Source organism: Oncorhynchus keta, chromosome 9 (genome assembly GCF_023373465.1).
Source record: "Oncorhynchus keta strain PuntledgeMale-10-30-2019 chromosome 9, Oket_V2, whole genome shotgun sequence".
NCBI lineage: Eukaryota > Metazoa > Chordata > Actinopteri > Salmoniformes > Salmonidae > Oncorhynchus > Oncorhynchus keta.
In genome coordinates, this window is record NC_068429.1 from 24012162 (window position 1) to 24031190 (window position 19029).

At 44.2% G+C, this 19029-nt stretch overlaps 2 protein-coding genes across 5 annotated transcripts; one reads left to right on the forward strand and one right to left on the reverse strand.

Annotated features, from left to right (window-relative positions):
• The first annotated feature begins 604 nt into the window (after positions 1 to 604).
• On the forward strand, positions 605 to 14964 carry LOC118373132 (oocyte zinc finger protein XlCOF6-like). Of its 4 annotated transcripts, none has more exons than XM_052525524.1 (2): positions 605 to 2924; positions 13281 to 14964. In XM_052525524.1, exons 1-2 carry the CDS (start codon positions 742 to 744, stop codon positions 13336 to 13338), a joined length of 2241 nt encoding a protein of 746 aa, XP_052381484.1. In that variant the 5' UTR covers positions 605 to 741; the 3' UTR covers positions 13339 to 14964. The 4 variants fall into 4 exon arrangements, with proteins under 4 accessions (XP_052381484.1, XP_052381481.1, XP_052381482.1 ...); XM_052525521.1 differs by having other exon boundaries at positions 610 to 2239; positions 12596 to 14964; XM_052525522.1 differs by having other exon boundaries at positions 610 to 871; positions 11228 to 14964.
• Positions 14965 to 15031: 67 nt separating this feature from the next.
• Positions 15032 to 16976, reverse strand: LOC118373125 (claudin-4-like). The gene has a single exon (XM_035759190.2). The coding sequence runs from the start codon at positions 16713 to 16715 to the stop codon at positions 16083 to 16085; it is 633 nt and encodes a 210-aa protein (XP_035615083.1). The 5' UTR covers positions 16716 to 16976; the 3' UTR covers positions 15032 to 16082.
• Between the last annotated feature and the right edge of the window lie 2053 nt (positions 16977 to 19029).

The window sequence follows — 19029 nt, forward strand, 5'->3', positions numbered from 1 at the left end:
CTTCTGGAGAGAGTTTGCTGCACTGAAAGTAAAGGGGCTAAATAATTTTGCACGGCCAATTCTTCAGTTTTTGATTTGTTAAAAAAGTTTGAAATATCCAATAAATGTCGTTCCACTTCGTGATTGTGTCCCACTTGTTGTTGATTCTTCACAAAAAAATACAGTTTTATATCTTTATGTTTGAAGCCTGAAATGTGGCAAAAGGTCGCAAAGTTCAAGGGGGGCGAATACTTTCGCAAGGCACTGTATGTTGCTACTTGAGCAGTGATACTTATTCAAGTACCGCGCTTGCGCAACAATGCACTGCGCATGAGTTTGAATAACGAATTCAAAGGCTGTGTTCGAGGGCATCAAAACCGGTATTTGTCTTCTTTTCTTAAATTAAAATACTATTTAACCTTTATTGTGAATGACTGACTGACCTACAAATAACATTTGTTATTTAGAATCGTTATTTATGATCCAAGGTGATTATTGACTCGCATTTAAAATCAATGTCGAATGCGCCCGAGGACCGTACCAGATGAAGTTGTGACAAAATGTGAAATTCGCACTCCGACCTGTGAAAGGCAGCAATACGCAACACAGCGTATTGCTGCCGGAAACTACCAAGAAGAAGTAATGTAAATGTTCTCTGCTTGAAGTATAATTCCTACCATGCAATGGGCACCGAAATTTGGGTGAAACGTCGACTTTATTTGCTTGATATTGAGTATATCACGTTGATAGCTCTACCCCAAAATGGACCTGCTGCTGCAAATGGACAATTTCGATAGCACCATAGAGGATTGGGCTACATATATCGAGAGACTTGAGCAGTATTGCTTTGCTAACGATGTAGAAGCTGAAAGGAAAGTGGGGGTACTTCTGGGTGTAATGGGAGCTAAAACATATAACTTACTATGTACCCTTACAGCACCGACAAAGCCAGAAGAGAAGACCTTCATAGAGATTGTAAACGCGTTACAGACCCATCTAAATCCAAAGCCGCTGGTCATAGCCGAACGTTTCCGATTTCACAAACGGAATCAGCAAAAGACAGAGTCAATACCGGAGTACATTGCGGAGCTCCGCCAGCTCTCGCAGTATTGTCAGTTCGGACAGGGATTGTCGGATGCGCTCAGAGACAGGCTGGTATTCGGGTTACACAACGAGAGCACACAGAAACGGCTCTTATCAGAAATAGATCTGACATTGGCGCGTGCACTGGACATAGCCATATCAATGGAAACTGCCGAAAAAGATGCAGGAGAGTTACAGAGGAAAAATACAGTGGAATGCACAGTGAACAAGTTGAACACCCGACGTCAAGAGAAATCACAGGCATGCTTTCGGTGTGGTAAAAAGTCACATGACCCTGTCGATTGCTGGTTAAAAGACAAAGACTGTAGACAATGTAACAAAAGAGGACACATACAGAAAATGTGCAAATCGAAGCAGAGTGATAAAAAGTCACCCAAAACAAGAAAGAGGGAAGGAGAAGTGCATCAGGTTACTGAAACTGATTCAAATGACTCTGATGAAGAAGACATGTCATGTCTTGAACTTTTCTCTCTTATTAAAGAGACAGATCGCAAAATAATATGTGTGACACCTGAGGTAGAGGGGGTGGCACTAAAGGACACAATGTTTGACAGCAAGGACATCAGTTTACATACAGATAGACAATTGCGTCAGAGAACTTTGGAGAAAGGGAAGGAAATGGCCACAATCTCTGATGATGGTGATGTTGATGGCGATTATGATTATAATGATGATAATGGTGATGACGATTATGACGATAATAATGGTAATGATAATTGTGATGATGGTGACAGTAGTGATAAAGATGGTGATGATGATGCCTGTGACAACAGTTCTAAAACCAGAGACAAGCCCTACCACTGCTTAGACTGTGGTAAGAGTTATACCCGAGTCTATCATTTAAAAAGACACAAGCAAACACATAGCAAAGAAAAATTTCACCAATGCTCTGATTGTGGTAAAAGCTTCACTCGACCGGAGCATTTGAAAAAACACCAGCGAAGCCATATGACTGACAAATCATACCATTGCACTAACTGTGATGAGTGTTTCTCTAAAGCAGCACAACTAAGAAGTCACATGAAAGTGCATGCCGGGGAAAAGCCTCACCTCTGCACCGACTGTGGGAAACTATTCCAGTCGTTACATGCGTTTGAAAGACACCAGCAGAAACATGCTAGAAAGATGCTTCACCAATGCTCAGACTGTGGTAAAGGTTTTACCAGAGCCTATCACTTGAGAAGACACCAGCATACACATAAAGAGAAGTCTAATCACTGCTCTGATTGTGGTAAGAGCTTCACTCGTCCGGAAAATCTAAAAAGACACCAGCGGAAACACAAGGAAAAGACACGTTACCACTGCTCTATGTGTGAGGAGAAGTTCTCTACACAGGCAATGTTAAATAGTCACCTGCAGGTACATGTTGGAGAGCTACCTCACCATTGCTCTGACTGTGGAAAGGCGTTCTCAGACAAAAGACAATTTGACATCCACCAGAAAAGACATCAGCGAAAAACTGTAAAAAAGAGGTCTTACCTTTGCAGTGACTGTGGAATGACTTTCAGCAAGCCAAGCACATTTAAGGTACACCAGAGATCTCACACAGGAGAAAAACCATACAGCTGCTCAGAGTGTGGGAAGAGTTTTGTCCAGTCCACCACACTCCGGATCCACCTCCAGTGGCACGCTGGGGCGAGGGCCAGCTACTCCTGCCCTGTCTGTGGAAAGACTTTCTCTCGAGCTGACAGTGTGAGGAGACACCAGATGGTTCACACAGGAGACAGACCTCATGAGTGCCACTGCTGTGGGAAACGCTGCTTCCGACGGAGTGCTTTGATCATACATATGAGGAGTCACACTGGAGAGAAACCATACGTTTGTTCTGAGTGCGGGAAGAGGTTCTCCCAAGACGGTGACCGGAAACGACACCAAATAAGACACCACCCTGACCTCCGACCTGAAGAGGACAGCAGGCACAGGCACGCTACAGTACAGGCACACAGGCACCCAAATCCACCCTCAGCCCCTACCCTACTAGCTCATACTCCTTAGCCCCTATACCAGGGGGTCGCAAAGTAATTCCTGGAGGGTCTTGTGGTTTTTACTATTTCCCATATTATGGCTAAAATCTGCTAGCTAGCTAACCAACAATTGTAATTATGTATTTGAGAGACAAGTGCTCATTGTGCAAATGTATTTGTTTTCAATCAACATTGGAGATTAAATATAGCTTACATGTTGTCAACAATCTAAGCAAACTCCATTTATTTTGCCCCATAGTTGCGCACGCATCTGTTTTGTTGCTAAACAACCAACCCCTCTATGCAGATGTTGAAGCACCGTTGCTTGGAAAAACTCCCTAGAAAGCCAGGAACCTAGGAAGAAACCTACAGAGGAACCACATTCAGAATTTTTTTCGTAACTATATTACTATCCATTCATCATTGTGTACAGTATTCATGGTGCATTCAATAGATGGAAAACAATAAAAAATGATTTAGCAAAGCAGGATACTAGCTACAACTACAGTTATTTATCCCAGTAGCCTACATTATGCACAGAAACCACGTGACAGGCTTCTGATCACCGAAAAGGTCACTAGTTAGCCACAAAGTAAGAAGGTCTGCCTACTTGACCAATCAGATGAATGTTGAACGTGTATGCTGGCTTACAGTTTGCAGGCAACGACAAATCAGATGAGGGAGTGTGATGACCGTATGCCAACCGGCATGCAGGGGCAGACGAGATACATGCATTTGTTTTGTCTAGTGATCCATCAATGATTTGGTTATTTATTATCCATAATAAAACCAACAGGCTTTATCATGATGTTTACCCTTACTCATAGTTACTTGTCTTAAGCCTACATATGAGGACACCAAGGTCTGGACCGCAAATTTTTTCAAAAAACAAAAAAACAGTAGCGGCACAGTTATAATGCAAATAAACTACCATATAAACTGCATGCTACAGTCCTACTGCAGTATAACTAGTTGAACGTCATATGGACTTCAATTGAACTGCACACTGAGTTGATTGAAGACAGCATATTGCAGTTCATTTGATATTTTTAACATTTTGTTACTAAGTATGCGTGTCAAATTACGGTTGAGTTAGAATAGTAGAATACAAAAGGGGCAGTTTCAAAACTTATTTGTGCATCAGAAATGTTCGTCTTGTTATATGTCACTCATTGAAAGTCACTCAATTATCCCATGTCAGTAAAAAAATTAAGATTGGTAATTTAGTCTAGTTAGTCTAGCCAGCTATCTGAATTACTAACCGGACCTCCAGAGGGCCCTACTGATTTTGTTTGTCACGCTCACCAGATATCATATTAACATGGCATAAGTCATGGAAAAATGTGTAGAATTGCAGGAACTTAACTTTGAAACTGAATAAATGTCTCCCCACCCCTGTTGGAAGAAGAAAATTGAGGACTTAAAAATGTATATCTATCTATCTATATATATATATATATATATAATAAACCGGTTCCGGTTGGAGCGAGCGGTCGCATTCGCACTTCGCTCTGCAGGTTGTATAACTTTTTCATTACATTTCATTATAGTACAACGGTTGATTTGTCTAATCTTAGCAATTCTTCTTAGCTAGCTACATAGCCGTCCTTGTATCAGAGATAATTGCATAATTATCGTATTTCGTTGCCCTAACGTAGCCTTCACTGCTATTCGCCCAGGAGCTAGCTAACGCTAGCTAACGCACACAGATTAGCATCACTGTAGTGCTATTCACTCAACTGTACGACTTGATTAGTTTACTGTTAGCTAGCTACATAATCTTAGCCATTCTTCTTAGCTAGCTACATAGCCGTCCTTGTATCAGAGATAATTGCATAATTATCGTATTTCGTATTTCGTCGCCCTAACGTAGCCTTCACTGCTATTCGCCCAGGAGCTAGCAACGCTAGCTAACGCACACAGATTAGCATCACTGTAGTGCTATTCACTCAACTGTACGACTTGATTAGTTCAGTGTTAGCTAGCTACATAGCTGTCTTTGTTTCCAAGATAATTGTGTAGTTTAGTGTGTGTAGCCTTGGAGTGATTATCTTAATTCACTGAGGTTCGCTAGCCAGCTATTGTCGTTCTTTTAACTCAACGTAACGTAAACAACACTGCTAGCTAGCCAGCTAGCCCCGAATAGCAGCACTGTAGAAATTATTACACTCAACGGAACGACTTGATTAGTGTAGTGTCAACAACGCAGCTACTGCCAGCTAGCCTACTTTAGCAGTACTGTATCATTTTAATCATTTTAGTCAATAAGATTCTTGCTACGTAAGCCTAACTTTCTGAACATTCGAGACGTGTAGTCCGCTTGTCATTCCAATTTCCTTGCATTAGCGTAGCCTTTTCTGTAGCCTGTCAACTATGTGTCTGTCTATCCCTGTTCTCTCCTCTCTGCACAGACCATACAAACGCTCCACACCGCGTGGCCGCGACCACCCTAACCTGGTGGTCCCAGCGCGTACGACCCACGTGGAGTTCCAGGTCTCCGGTAGCCTCTGGAACTGCCAATCTGCGGCCAACAAGGCAGAGTTCATCTCAGCCTATGCCTCCCTCCAGTCCCTTGACTTCTTGGCACTGACGGAAACATGGATCACCACAGATAACACTGCTACTCCTACTGCTCTCTCCTCGTCCGCCCACGTGTTCTCGCACACCCCGAGAGCTTCTGGTCAGCGGGGTGGTGGCACCGGGATCCTCATCTCTCCCAAGTGGTCTTTCTCTCTTTCTCCCCTTACCCATCTGTCTATTGCCTCCTTTGAATTCCATGCTGTCACAGTTACCAGCCCTTTCAAGCTTAACATCCTTATCATTTATCGCCCTCCAGGTTCCCTTGGAGAGTTCATCAATGAGCTTGATGCCTTGATAAGCTCCTTTCCTGAGGACGGCTCACCTCTCACAGTTCTGGGCGACTTTAACCTCCCCACGTCTACCTTTGACTCATTCCTCTCTGCCTCCTTCTTTCCACTCCTCTCCTCTTTGACCTCACCCTCTCACCTTCCCCCTACTCACAAGGCAGGCAATACGCTTGACCTCATCTTTACTAGATGCTGTTCTTCCACTAACCTCATTGCAACTCCTCCAAGTCTCCGACCACTACCTTGTATCCTTTTCCCTCTCGCTCTCATCCAACACTTCCCACACTGCCCCTACTCGGATGGTATCGCGCCGTCCCAACCTTCGCTCTCTCTCCCCCGCTACTCTCTCCTCTTCCATCCTATCTTCTCTTCCCTCTGCTCAAACTTTCTCCAACCTATCTCCTGATTCTGCCTCCTCAACCCTCCTCTCCTCCCTTACTGCATCCTTTGACTCCCTATGTCCCCTATCCTCCAGGCCGGCTCGGTCCTCCCCTCCCGCTCCGTGGCTCGACGACTCATTGCGAGCTCACAGAACAGGGCTCCGGGCAGCCGAGCGGAAATGGAGGAAAACTCGCCTCCCTGCGGACCTGGCATCCTTTCACTCCCTCCTCTCTACATTTTCCTCCTCTGTCTCTGCTGCTAAAGCCACTTTCTACCATTCTAAGTTCCAAGCATCTGCCTCTAACCCTAGGAAGCTCTTTGCCACCTTCTCCTCCCTCCTGAATCCTTCCCCCCTCCCTCCTCCCTCTCTGCAGATGACTTCGTCAACCATTTTGAAAAGAAGGTCGATGACATCCGATCCTCGTTTGCTAAGTCAAACGACACCGCTGGTTCTGCTCACACTGCCCTACCCTATGCTCTGACCTCTTTCTCCCTCTCTCTCTCCAGATGAAATCTCGCGTCTTGTGACGGCCGGCCGCCCAACAACCTGCCCGCTTGACCCTATCCCCTCCTCTCTTCTCCAGACCATTTCCGGAGACCTTCTCCCTTACCTCACCTCGCTCATCAACTCATCCCTGACCGCTGGCTACGTCCCTCCCGTCTTCAAGAGAGCGAGAGTTGCACCCCTTCTGAAAAAACCTACACTCGATCCCTCCGATGTCAACAACTACAGACCAGTATCCCTTCTCTCTTTTCTCTCCAAAACTCTTGAGCGTGCCGTCCTTGGCCAGCTCTACCGCTATCTCTCTCAGAATGACCTTCTTGATCCAAATCAGTCAGGTTTCAAGACTAGTCATTCAACTGAGACTGCTCTTCTCTGTATCACGGAGGCGCTCCGCACTGCTAAAGCTAACTCTCTCTCCTCTGCTCTCATCCTTCTAGACCTATCGGCTGCCTTCGATACTGTGAACCATCAGATCCTCCTCTCCACCCTCTCCGAGTTGGGCATCTCCGGCGCGGCCCACGCTTGGATTGCGTCCTACCTGACAGGTCGCTCCTACCAGGTGGCGTGGCGAGAATCTGTCTCCTCACCACGCGCTCTCACCACTGGTGTCCCCCAGGGCTCTGTTCTAGGCCCTCTCTTATTCTCGCTATACACCAAGTCACTTGGCTCTGTCATAACCTCACATGGTCTCTCCTATCATTGCTATGCAGACGACACACAATTAATCTTCTCCTTTCCCCCTTCTGATGACCAGGTGGCGAATCGCATCTCTGCATGTCTGGCAGACATATCAGTGTGGATGACGGATCACCACCTCAAGCTGAACCTCAGCAAGACGGAGCTCCTCTTCCTCCCGGGGAAGGACTGCCCGTTCCATGATCTCGCCATCACGGTTGACAACTCCATTGTGTCCTCCTCCCAGAGCGCTAAGAACCTTGGCGTGATCCTGGACAACACCCTGACGTTCTCAACTAACATCAAGGCGGTGTCCCGTTCCTGTAGGTTCATGCTCTACAACATCCGCAGAGTACGACCCTGCCTCACACAGGAAGCGGCGCAGGTCCTAATCCAGGCACTTGTCATCTCCCGTCTTGATTACTGCAACTCGCTGTTGGCTGGGCTCCCTGCCTGTGCCATTAAACCCCTACAACTCATCCAGAACGCCGCAGCCCGTCTGGTGTTCAACCTTCCCAAGTTCTCTCACGTCACCCCGCTCCTCCGCTCTCTCCACTGGCTTCCAGTTGAAGCTCGCATCCGCTACAAGACCATGGTGCTCGCCTACGGAGCTGTGAGGGGAACGGCACCTCAGTACCTCCAGGCTCTGATCAGGCCCTACACCCAAACAAGGGCACTGCGTTCATCCACCTCTGGCCTGCTCGCCTCCCTACCACTGAGGAAGTACAGTTCCCGCTCAGCCCAGTCAAAACTGTTCGCTGCTCTGGCCCCCAATGGTGGAACAAACTCCCTCACGACGCCAGGACAGCGGAGTCAATCACCACCTTCCGGAGACACCTGAAACCCCACCTCTTCAAGGAATACCTAGGATAGGGTAAGTAAGGGTAGGTAATCCTTCTCCCCCCCAACAAGATTTAGATGCAAGTGGCTGTTCCACTGGTTGTCATAAGGTGTATGCACCAATTTGTAAGTCGCTCTGGATAAGAGCGTCTGCTAAATGACTTAAATGTAAATGTAAATATATATATATATATATATATATTATTTACTCCAATATCTGTATTGTTTTTAAAATTGCATGTAGACAAAAATGTACACTTTGATTAGAATTTTTTTCCCAAAATCCACAAGTAATCCTCAAGTAAAACGTACACAGTTAAATTGGCTGATTTAAGATAAACTTCAATCCTGTTACGTTATTTGGCACTTGGGCACTCACTATGGTCATTTATTTGCTTAACATCTTGATATGACCATTTTTTTAAAATTAAGTTTACCTCTTTATGATAGAATGTTAAAATTAGTTTAAATAAAAGTTGCCCTATTCAAAATGTACTCAATTGGTAGAATGTTCCACTCACTCTGCCCTACCAGTTTTTAGATGTCCGGTGTGAAACATTTAAACCAAATGCAAATGTATTTATGCTGTGGAACATGAGCCTTCATATCCTGCAATAGGCTTTGCAGATGTGAAGACAGGTCCGTCATGCACTGCTCATTTTGAAGATGATAAGTGAGGTCTGTGATCTCTTTATGATGGCCTGCACATTGACCCACAACACCTTCTTAGAGGTCCTCTTCTGTCCTCTTCCAGATGGACCTCAGTATGGACAGAAATCTTCTTCATCACCATGCTGCTCAGATGTGATGTTAAGAAAATGCAGCATTTCCCACGACCATAAACGCCTCGATCACACCTACAGTGTTTTCGCACAAATTGGTACGCAGCATCATCTGGATATGTGTGCAACAAAAGATCAACGTTCATTCTGCTTGGTCGGGTAGGCAGTCTTTCCGAGCCGGCATCACACTCCCTCGTCTAATTGGTCGACTCGGCGGGCCCTCAGACTTTGTGACTGTGGTAACTAGTGACGACCAATAGAAAACCGTGAGAGAGGGAAAGCTGATGATGTTCATATGCTCAAAAGCGTACAGGCTGCCGAAAATGCACAAGAAGAAGAAGCAGATGACGTCGCTCTGTTTACATCTTACCTACGTAGCTAGCATGTTTTTAAAGTGTAGATAGTTCCCTTAGCTATTTTTGATAACAATATTTTTTTTGTAAGCTAACTACAAGTTTTCCTTTCCCGGTCCGAATCTTAGATCGACTAATTGAGAAAAGTTTAGATTCAATCACCAGTTAAAAGGCAACACAGCAGTAGCGGGACAGCTAACTAGCTCGCTGGGATTCTCCTAGCCCAGCTTGATCATGACTCTCAGTTCCATTACATTACAGATAATAAACATTGGATGAAGTCTTCTGTATGGGAGAGTTTTGTTAAGAGCCACGAATCTCGGTTTGAATATTAATACGCATTAATTGCGGTACGGGTTTGGAAGTATAAATGACCTTATATCATATCAGCAAGGAATTATTTTCTAAAAACAAAAGGTTAAATTTATAAACACCACGTTCCCACATGGCCATATCTCCATGTTACAGCGAGTGTTTACGGAAAACAGACGGAAGACAGAGTTGACTACCTGTGCTAATTAGCTATATGTGTCTCCTAACACCTGTGTGTAAACAGAAGACAGACACCACAAGTGTTATCACTGAAAAATACTGTTGGTTGCAACTGTGCCAAAACCGGTTAAACCAGAGTACAGCGCAGGAGGTTGGTGGTACCTTAAATTGGGGAGGACAGGCTCGTGGTAATGGCTGGAGAGGAATCAGTGGAATGGTATCCAGTACATCAAACGCATTGTTTGATTCTATTCAATTTGCTCTGTTCCAGTCATGATTATGCATCATCCTCCCCTCAACAGCCTCCACTGGTGTACAGTAAGTCTAAGTAAGTCTGTATTTTGCATTTATGGAATAATTCTGATGTGAAATGAAAGTAGAGGGATTTATGTTTCCAGAACCATACAGCAATTGAGATGTCTGGTCACATGTTTTGGCTTCCAATCCATTTCGCCTTTGAACAGAACATGTCGGCCCTTGGACTGTAAGGAGTAACGTTAGGCTCCTTTCGTGGATTTTTGGGCTAGGACTCTCCTACTGTATCTTTACTTAACTGAAGGATAAATCCTCCCAAATCAAAAGCGTCCAGTGGATACAGAATAAAAGGCATCTCCATAGACAATGTGTTCTATATTAAATAATGCGATACCATTATATAGCATTTATCCTAGGCACTAATGTATGTTGCTACTAGAGCAGTGATACTTATTCAAGTACTGCGCATTCTGTGCTTGAATTTGAACAATTAGGTCATAGGCCATGTTCAGGAGCACCAACACCACTATGTATCATGGGTACATTGTGAACGACTGACTGATCTACAAATAACATTGAGTAGTTATTTATGATTCAAGGTGATTTGTAGATTAGTCCGTCTCGACTCGCCAAAAGATCGTACAAGATGAAGTTATGTAACTCACCTTTTTTTGTGACAAAATGTGCAATTCACACTCCGACCTGTGAAAGGCAGCAATACGCAACGCAGCGTCTTCGTCTACCGGAAACTCATAAGAAGAAAGAAGTCACGTAAACGTTATCTCTGCTTGAAGTACAATTCCTACCGTGTACTGAACACCAACATCGGGGAGAAAAATAGACTAAAAATACTTTATTTGCTTGATATTGAGGATATCACGTTGATAGCTCTACCCCAAAATGGACCTGCTGCTGCAAATGGACAATTTCGATAGCACCATAGAGGATTGGGCTACATATATCGAGAGACTTGAGCAGTATTGCTTTGCTAACGATGTAGAAGCTGAAAGGAAAGTGGGGGTACTTCTAGGTGTAATGGGAGCTAAAACATATAACTTGCTATGTACCCTTACAGCACCGACAAAGCCAGAAGAGAAGACCTTCATAGAGATTGTAAACGCGTTACAGACCCATCTAAATCCAAAGCCGCTGGTCATAGCCGAACGTTTCCGATTTCACAAACGGAATCAGCAAAAGACAGAGTCAATACCGGAGTACATTGCGGAGCTCCGCCAGCTCTCGCAGTATTGTCAGTTCGGACAGGGATTGTCGGATGCGCTCAGAGACAGGCTGGTATTCGGGTTACACAATGAGAGCACACAGAAACGGCTCTTATCAGAAATAGATCTGACATTGGCGCGTGCACTGGACATAGCCATATCAATGGAAACTGCCGCAAAAGATGCAGGAGAGTTACAGAGGACAAATACAGTGGAATGCACAGTGAACAAGTTGAACACCCGACGCCAAGAGAAATCACAGGCATGCTTTCGGTGTGGTAAAAAGTCACATGACCCTGTCGATTGCTGGTTAAAAGACAAAGACTGTAGACAATGTAACAAAAGAGGACACATACAGAAAATGTGCAAATCGAAGCAGAGTGATAAAAAGTCACCCAAAACAAGAAAGAGGGAAGGAGAAGTGCATCAGGTTACTGAAACTGATTCAAATGACTCTGATGAAGAAGACATGTCATGTCTTGAACTTTTCTCTCTTAAAGAGACAGATCGCAAAATAATCTGTGTGACACCTGAGGTAGAGGGGGTGGCACTAAAGGACACAATGTTTGACAGCAAGGACATCAGTTTACATACAGATAGACAATTGCGTCAGAGAACATTGGAGAAAGGGAAGGAAATGGCCACAATCTCTGATGATGATGGTGGTGATGGTGTTGATGGCGATTATGATTATAACGATGATGATGATGGGGATGATGATAATAATGTTAATGATCATTATGATGATGGTGACAGTAGTGATAAAGATGGTGATGATGATGCCTGTGACAACAGTTCTAAAACCAGAGACAAGCCCTACCACTGCTTAGACTGTGGTAAGAGTTTTACCCGAGTCTATCATTTAAAAAGACACAAGCAAACACATATCAAAGAAAAATTTCACCAATGCTCTGATTGTGGTAAAAGCTTCACTCGACCGGAGCATTTGAAAAAACACCAGCGAAGCCATATGACTGACAAATCATACCATTGCACTAACTGTGATGAGTGTTTCTCTAAAGCAGCACAACTAAGAAGTCACATGAAAGTGCATGCCGGGGAAAAGCCTCACCTCTGCACCGACTGTGGGAAACTATTCCAGTCGTTACATGCGTTTGAAAGACACCAGCAGAAACATGCTGGAAAGATTCTTCACCAATGCTCAGACTGTGGTAAAGTTTTTACCAGAGCCTATCACTTGAGAAGACACCAGCATACACATAAAGAGAAGTCTAATCACTGCTCTGATTGTGGTAAGAGCTTCACTCGATTGGAACATCTAAAAAGACACCAGCGGAAACACAAGGAAAAGACACGTTACCACTGCTCTATGTGTGAGGAGAAGTTCTCTACACAGGCAATGTTAAATAGTCACCTGCAGGTACATGTTGGAGAGCTACCTCACCATTGCTCTGACTGTGGAAAGGCGTTCTCAGACAAAAGACAATTTGACATCCACCAGAAAAGACATCAGCGAAAAACTGTAAAAGAGAGGTCTTACCTTTGCAGTGACTGTGGAATGACTTTCAGCAAGCCAAGCACATTTAAGGTACACCAGAGATCTCACACAGGAGAAAAACCATACAGCTGCTCAGTGTGTGGGAAGAGTTTTGTCCAGTCCACCACACTCCGGATCCACCTCCAGTGGCACGCTGGGGCGAGGGCCAGCTACTCCTGCCCTGTCTGTGGGAAGACTTTCTCTCGCTCTAACAGTGTGAAGAGACATCAGATGGTTCACACAGGAGAGAGACCTCATGAGTGCCACTGCTGTGGGAAACGCTGCTTCCGACGGAGTGCTTTGATCATACATATGAGGATTCACACTGGAGAGAAACCATACATTTGTTCTGAGTGTGGGAAGAGGTTCTCCCAAGATGGCGACCGGAAACGACACCAGATAAGACACCACCCTGACCTCTGACCTGAAGAGGACAGCAGGCACAGGCAGGCTTCTGGAGAGGCACACCAGTCCCAAATCCACCCTCAGCCACTACCCTCCTAGCTCCTACCTCCTAGTCCCTATACCAGGGGGTGTCAAACTCATTCCTGGAGGGTCTAGTGGTTTTTATTATTTCCTTTACATTTGTGTCCAATTAACACCTAGACAACCAGGTGAGGGGAGTTCCTAATCAAGTTCAAGGGAGGAGCGACAATCGGCAGACACTCGACCCACCAGATTTTGAGTTGACATCCCTGCCCTATACCCTCTACCCCGAGCTCATACATTTAGCTCCTAACCTCTAGCTCCTACTCCCTAGCTAGCCCCTGCCCTCTAGTAAATATCTGGTTCAAAGAACAGCTAAAATGTGAACCATTTTATGTCAGGTTGTTTGTTTTGTTTGCTTTTCCATTTCCTCCTTTAATTGTACATTGCTATTTGAGATGTGCTGTACTGTGTTCAGAGAACAATCCTGTAGTTCTCCCTTTCTGTTAGACTCACATTTGCTGCTTTCCAAATAACATTTGACAAATGTTTAGGCCACAGGGTAATAAATGTTTGTGGACCACTGTGTTATTAGTTTGTGTTTTTCAGTCACTTTGATTCAAGTTTAACAACCAGTAATACATTCATCAGTCCTTGTTTATATCATTGTAAACCAGAAGGTGAAAGTTGGGGTGTGCTGAGTTAGCAGAGGCTACGATTACACACAGTCCTATGTTTATGTATTCACAGTGCATTTGGAAAATATTCAGACCCCTTCACTTTTTCCACATTTTGTTACAGCCTTATTCTAAAATGTATTAAATTATTTCCCCCCCTTATCAATCTACACACATTACCCCACAATGACAAAACAAAAACGTTTTTTTAGACATTTTTGCAAATGTATTAAATATAAAACATCTGAAATATCATATTTACATAAGTATTCAGATATTTTATTCAGTACTTTGTTGAAGCACCTTTGGCAGCAATTACAGCCTCAAATCTTCTTGGGTATGATGCTACAAGCTTGGCACACCTGTATTTGGGGAATTTCTCCCATTCTTCTCTGCAGATCCTCTCAAGCTATGTCAGGTTGGATGTGGAGCCAGGATCAAGGGAAAGATGAATGGCGCAAAGTACAGAGAGATCCTTGATGAAAACCTGCTCCAGAGCGCTCAGGACCTCAGACTGGGGCAAAGGTTCACCTTCCAACAGGACAATGACCCTGAGCACACAGCCAAGACACTGCAAGAGTGGCTTTGGGACAAGTCTCTGAATGTCCTTGAGTGGCCCAGCCAGAGAATGGACTTGAACCCGATCGAACATCTCTGATCTGTGCCTCGATACAATCCTGTCTCGGAGCTCTACGGGCAATTCCTTCGACCTCATGGCTTGGTTTTTGCTCTGACATGCACTGTCAACTGTGGGACATTATATAGACCGGTGTGTGCCTTTCCAAATTATGTCCAATCAATTGATTTACCACAGCTGGTAAGGGTCTGAATACTTTCCGAATGCACTATATATTGTGTTTGTGTGTGTGTTAGGTCAATGTAGAGAAACCTCAGTAATGCAACTGAAACTGTATTGTGAACTGTGCTTAATAAACAGTCAATAGTACATGCTATTAGAATAAAAATAGCCTAATGCACATGTAACAGACAATAATACTACACAGAAACACAAGGGGGTTTGTGATTTCATTTTTATTATCATCAATTGCCCAATAGTTTAAAGAGGGCCAGGAAAACAGATAGGTCCACAATCAGCTAGCTATACAGTACAATACAACAGCATTCAAATGCAAATAAGCTCATTTGATCATCATATGAGGGCACATTATTCTGAGTAGCATTCACTGCTTACAGAGGACACGTCCAGGGTTGGAACCTAAAGTTATTAACTATGTTGAAAACCAGTCCCTGCTTCTATGTATGTAGCTATTTACAACTTACATGCAGACACTAAAGCCAGTTGAGAACAATAGGCTTTATTCACAGAGCACACAGACTTGACAGACCACTCTGGCCAGACAATCGCCTAGTGTCAAATGATAACATCAACATTTAAAACATCTTTACCTTTAGCCTATATAATACTAATGAAATAGTAATATGCAAATACAAGAGTTTATAAAAAACGCTACACAATGGATAGGCTACACAACAAGTAGGTCCCACTGGGCACAGACATCGTTCAATGTCTAGTTTTCATTTACATGTGGTTGATTTGTCAACTAACGTGAATTTAACTTGAGATTAACCAAAAATGTAACCTTGTCATTGGATGTGGGTTACAAGTTGGGTGAAAAATACGAAATTCCCTTAGTTGATTGATCACTGTTTCAATGTTTTGGTCGTTAGCTGCGCTCTCGGTGTGTATGGCTTCATTGGCAACATTTTTTATTTTATTTTCTGGTCGCCAGACCCCTATACAACGGTGTAGCCTACAACACACAGAAATATATGTTCGAAAAAAATATACACTGATTTCAAACTGAGGAAGTTAAAGTTTGGTGAAGTAACATAACAGACAATAACAGACAATCAAACCACATTTAAAAAAGTATCCTGATATCGTCTAGCCTACACATCATTTCCCTTATCAAAGCCTCCGTTCTAGGTGACCACAATAAAGATAACGTATGTGATGGGCATCAAACAGGAAGGGTAGACATTAACTTGTCTGTCCGGTTCCTGTGGCAAGTTTGGATGTGCGCAAAACTCTCTTTTCATCACCTACACATAATGTCTCTTGTCGAAGTTTCCGTTGGCCGAGATGGTCTTGGTGGGATAGGCACTCTTGCCTCGCTGGGGACAGGAGCAGCACAGCATGGTTCCCCCCAGAAGGAGCAGGGCTGTGGCGGCCCAGCCGATATAGATGGCCGCTCCTATCTCCCTCTTCTTGGACGAGGACACATCTGGGTTGTAAAAGTCTACTATGATGTTATTGGCCATCCAACAGAGGGGAACCAATACCAATAGACCGCTGATTATGTAGACCACCCCACCGGCGTGCACCACTTTTGCTTTCACCAATTCGGTCTTGATACAGTTAGTGCACTGCGCCCCAGCAATAGTCACCACCAGCCCCGCCACCCCAAGAACCGCCGCGATCACTGTGAGGGCGCGCGCTGTCTGCAGGTCATGGCTGAGCGCCAGCACCGAGTCGTGCATCTTGCACTGCATCTGGCCGGTGCTCTGCACCACGCATGACATCCAGAGCCCGTCCCAGTTGGTCTGCGCGACCACGATATTCATATCGATGAACGCCGTCACCTTCCACATGGGCAGCCCGCACGCGATCATGACCAGGAGCGAGCCCAGTAGGCACAACCCCATCCCCAGGAACTCCAGACAAGCAGAGAGCATGGTGAGCCTTTTTCTTCTTCAAATACAAAGAGGAGATTGAACAAAAATGTCATTTAATATCCACTAGAATATCAGAAAAATATCTTCTCCTATTCGCTGTAGAAATGTTAGGCTTATAATATATGAACTAAGATATGTTAGGATATTAACCTTTTTAGTAAGGTATATAGGCTCTCTAGCAGGACAGGATCTATGTACATCGCTGTCTGAATCCACTCTGTGCAGGATGGGGTGCGGGGTTTGTCATTTGTGGGACGGCTATTCCTACGCCACAGTTCAGATCAACAGTTACACTTATATGTCAAAACAAAGTGGACAGACTTTGAGCCAACCAGCGGCAAGGGCATTCTCCGCTTCAGCCAATGAGCAGGCAGAAGTTGCATCCAGGGAGACAAGAGTTTCGTGAGGAGAGCTGGTGTGTGTGTGGCAGTAACAGAAAAAAACAACAGATGGGCAGGTTGCCCCATGATTGACTCGGCTCTATATGAACTACAGTCTACCTTCATTGTATTACAGAAATTAGTATTGCAATTAGTATTGAATGCAGGTAAAACTAAGTACAGTTGAAGTCGGAAGTTTACATACACCTTAGCCAAATACATTTAAACTCAGTGTTTCACAATTCTTGACATTTAATCCTAGTAATAGTTCTCTGTCTTAGGTTAGGATCACCACTTTATTTTAAGAATGTTAAATGTCCGAATAATAGTAGAGAGAATGATTTATTTCAGCTTTTATTTCTTTCATCGCATTCCCAGTGAGTCAGAAGTTTACATACACTCAATTAGTATTTGGTAGCATTACCTTTAAAATGTTTAACTTGGGTCAAACTTCCACAAGCTTCCCACAATAAGTTGGGTGAATTTTGTTAAGTTTGTAAGCCTCCTTGCTCACACACGCTTTTTCAGTTCTGCCCACACATTTGATATGGGATTAAGGTCAGGGCTTTGTGATGGCCACTCCAATACCTTGACTTTGTTGTCCTTAAGCCATTTTGCCACAACTTTGGAAGTATGCTTGAGGTCATTGTCCATTTGGAAGACCCATTTGTGGCCAAGCTTTAACTTCCTGACTGATGTCTTGAGATGTTGCTTCAATATATCCACATCATTTTCTCCCTCATGGTGCCATCTATTTTGTGAAGTGCACCAGTCCCTCCTGCAGCAAAGCACCTCCACAACATGATGCTGCCACCCCCGTGCTTCATGGTTGGGATGGTGTTCTTCAGCTTGCAAGCCTCCCCCTTTTTCTTCCAAACATAATAATGGTCATTATGGCCAAACAGTTCTATTATTGTTTCATCAGACCAGAGGACATTTCTCCAAAAAGTACAGTCTTTGTCCCCATGTGCAGTTGCAAACCGTAGTCTGGCTTTTTTGTGGCGGTTTTGGAGCAGTGGCGGCTGGCAGTGGCGGCTGGCTTTTTTATGGCGGTTTTGGAGCAGTGGCGGCTGGCTTCCGGGTTGTATGGCGCTGTGTTAAGAAGCAGTGCGGCTTGGTTGGGTTGTGTGTCGGAGGACACATGACTTTCAACCTTCGTCTCTTCCGAGCCCGTATTGGAGTTGTAGCGATGAGACAAGATAGTAGCTACTAAACAATTGGATACCACGTAATTGGGGAGAAAAAGGGGTAAAATTCACACAAAAAAAATAAAAATAAAATATTAATCTCCAATGCAACATCACAATGGACAGATTGCACCACAGTGTGTGTGTAGCAGGGGTATGGACAGCCATTGGGCGGTTAGGTATGACTCCTTTGGGTTTCCATGAAAAGTGGGGGAAAAACGTGATACGCTTCCGCATGTAATATTTGATTTTGATTTATAAGTTTACTGTTGAAGCTGCTTCACTCAACTCTGCCTCACACCACACCATTACCAAGTTAGTTTGCTTCTTAGCTAGCTGTACAAAGTGTAAGAGTTAGCTTTAGCCTATTTAGCTAGCTCAAACCAGCTAATCTGCTATGATGTATATCAGAAATTGGCTTTGCCAAAGTACCCAAACAATGGAGAAGGAGAGTGATGAGCAGTAGCCGCAGCATCAAACCACCGAGGTGACGACCAAGCCCAGCAGTATTGGAGGAGCCAGTCCAGGTTAGCCTAAAATCCTACCCTTGCCGCAGGTTCTGTCCAAAAACATTAATTTAATAGCAACTGGTTCATAGGAAGAGAGTGCCCGGAATACTTGCTTGATGCAGATGCAGCATTTTGTTTCCCATGTCGAAAGTTCTCTGTTGGATCCAATGCTAACGCAGACAAGGACTTTGCTCAAGCTGAGTATTTTAACTGGATGAATGCTATTGATTGTACCAAA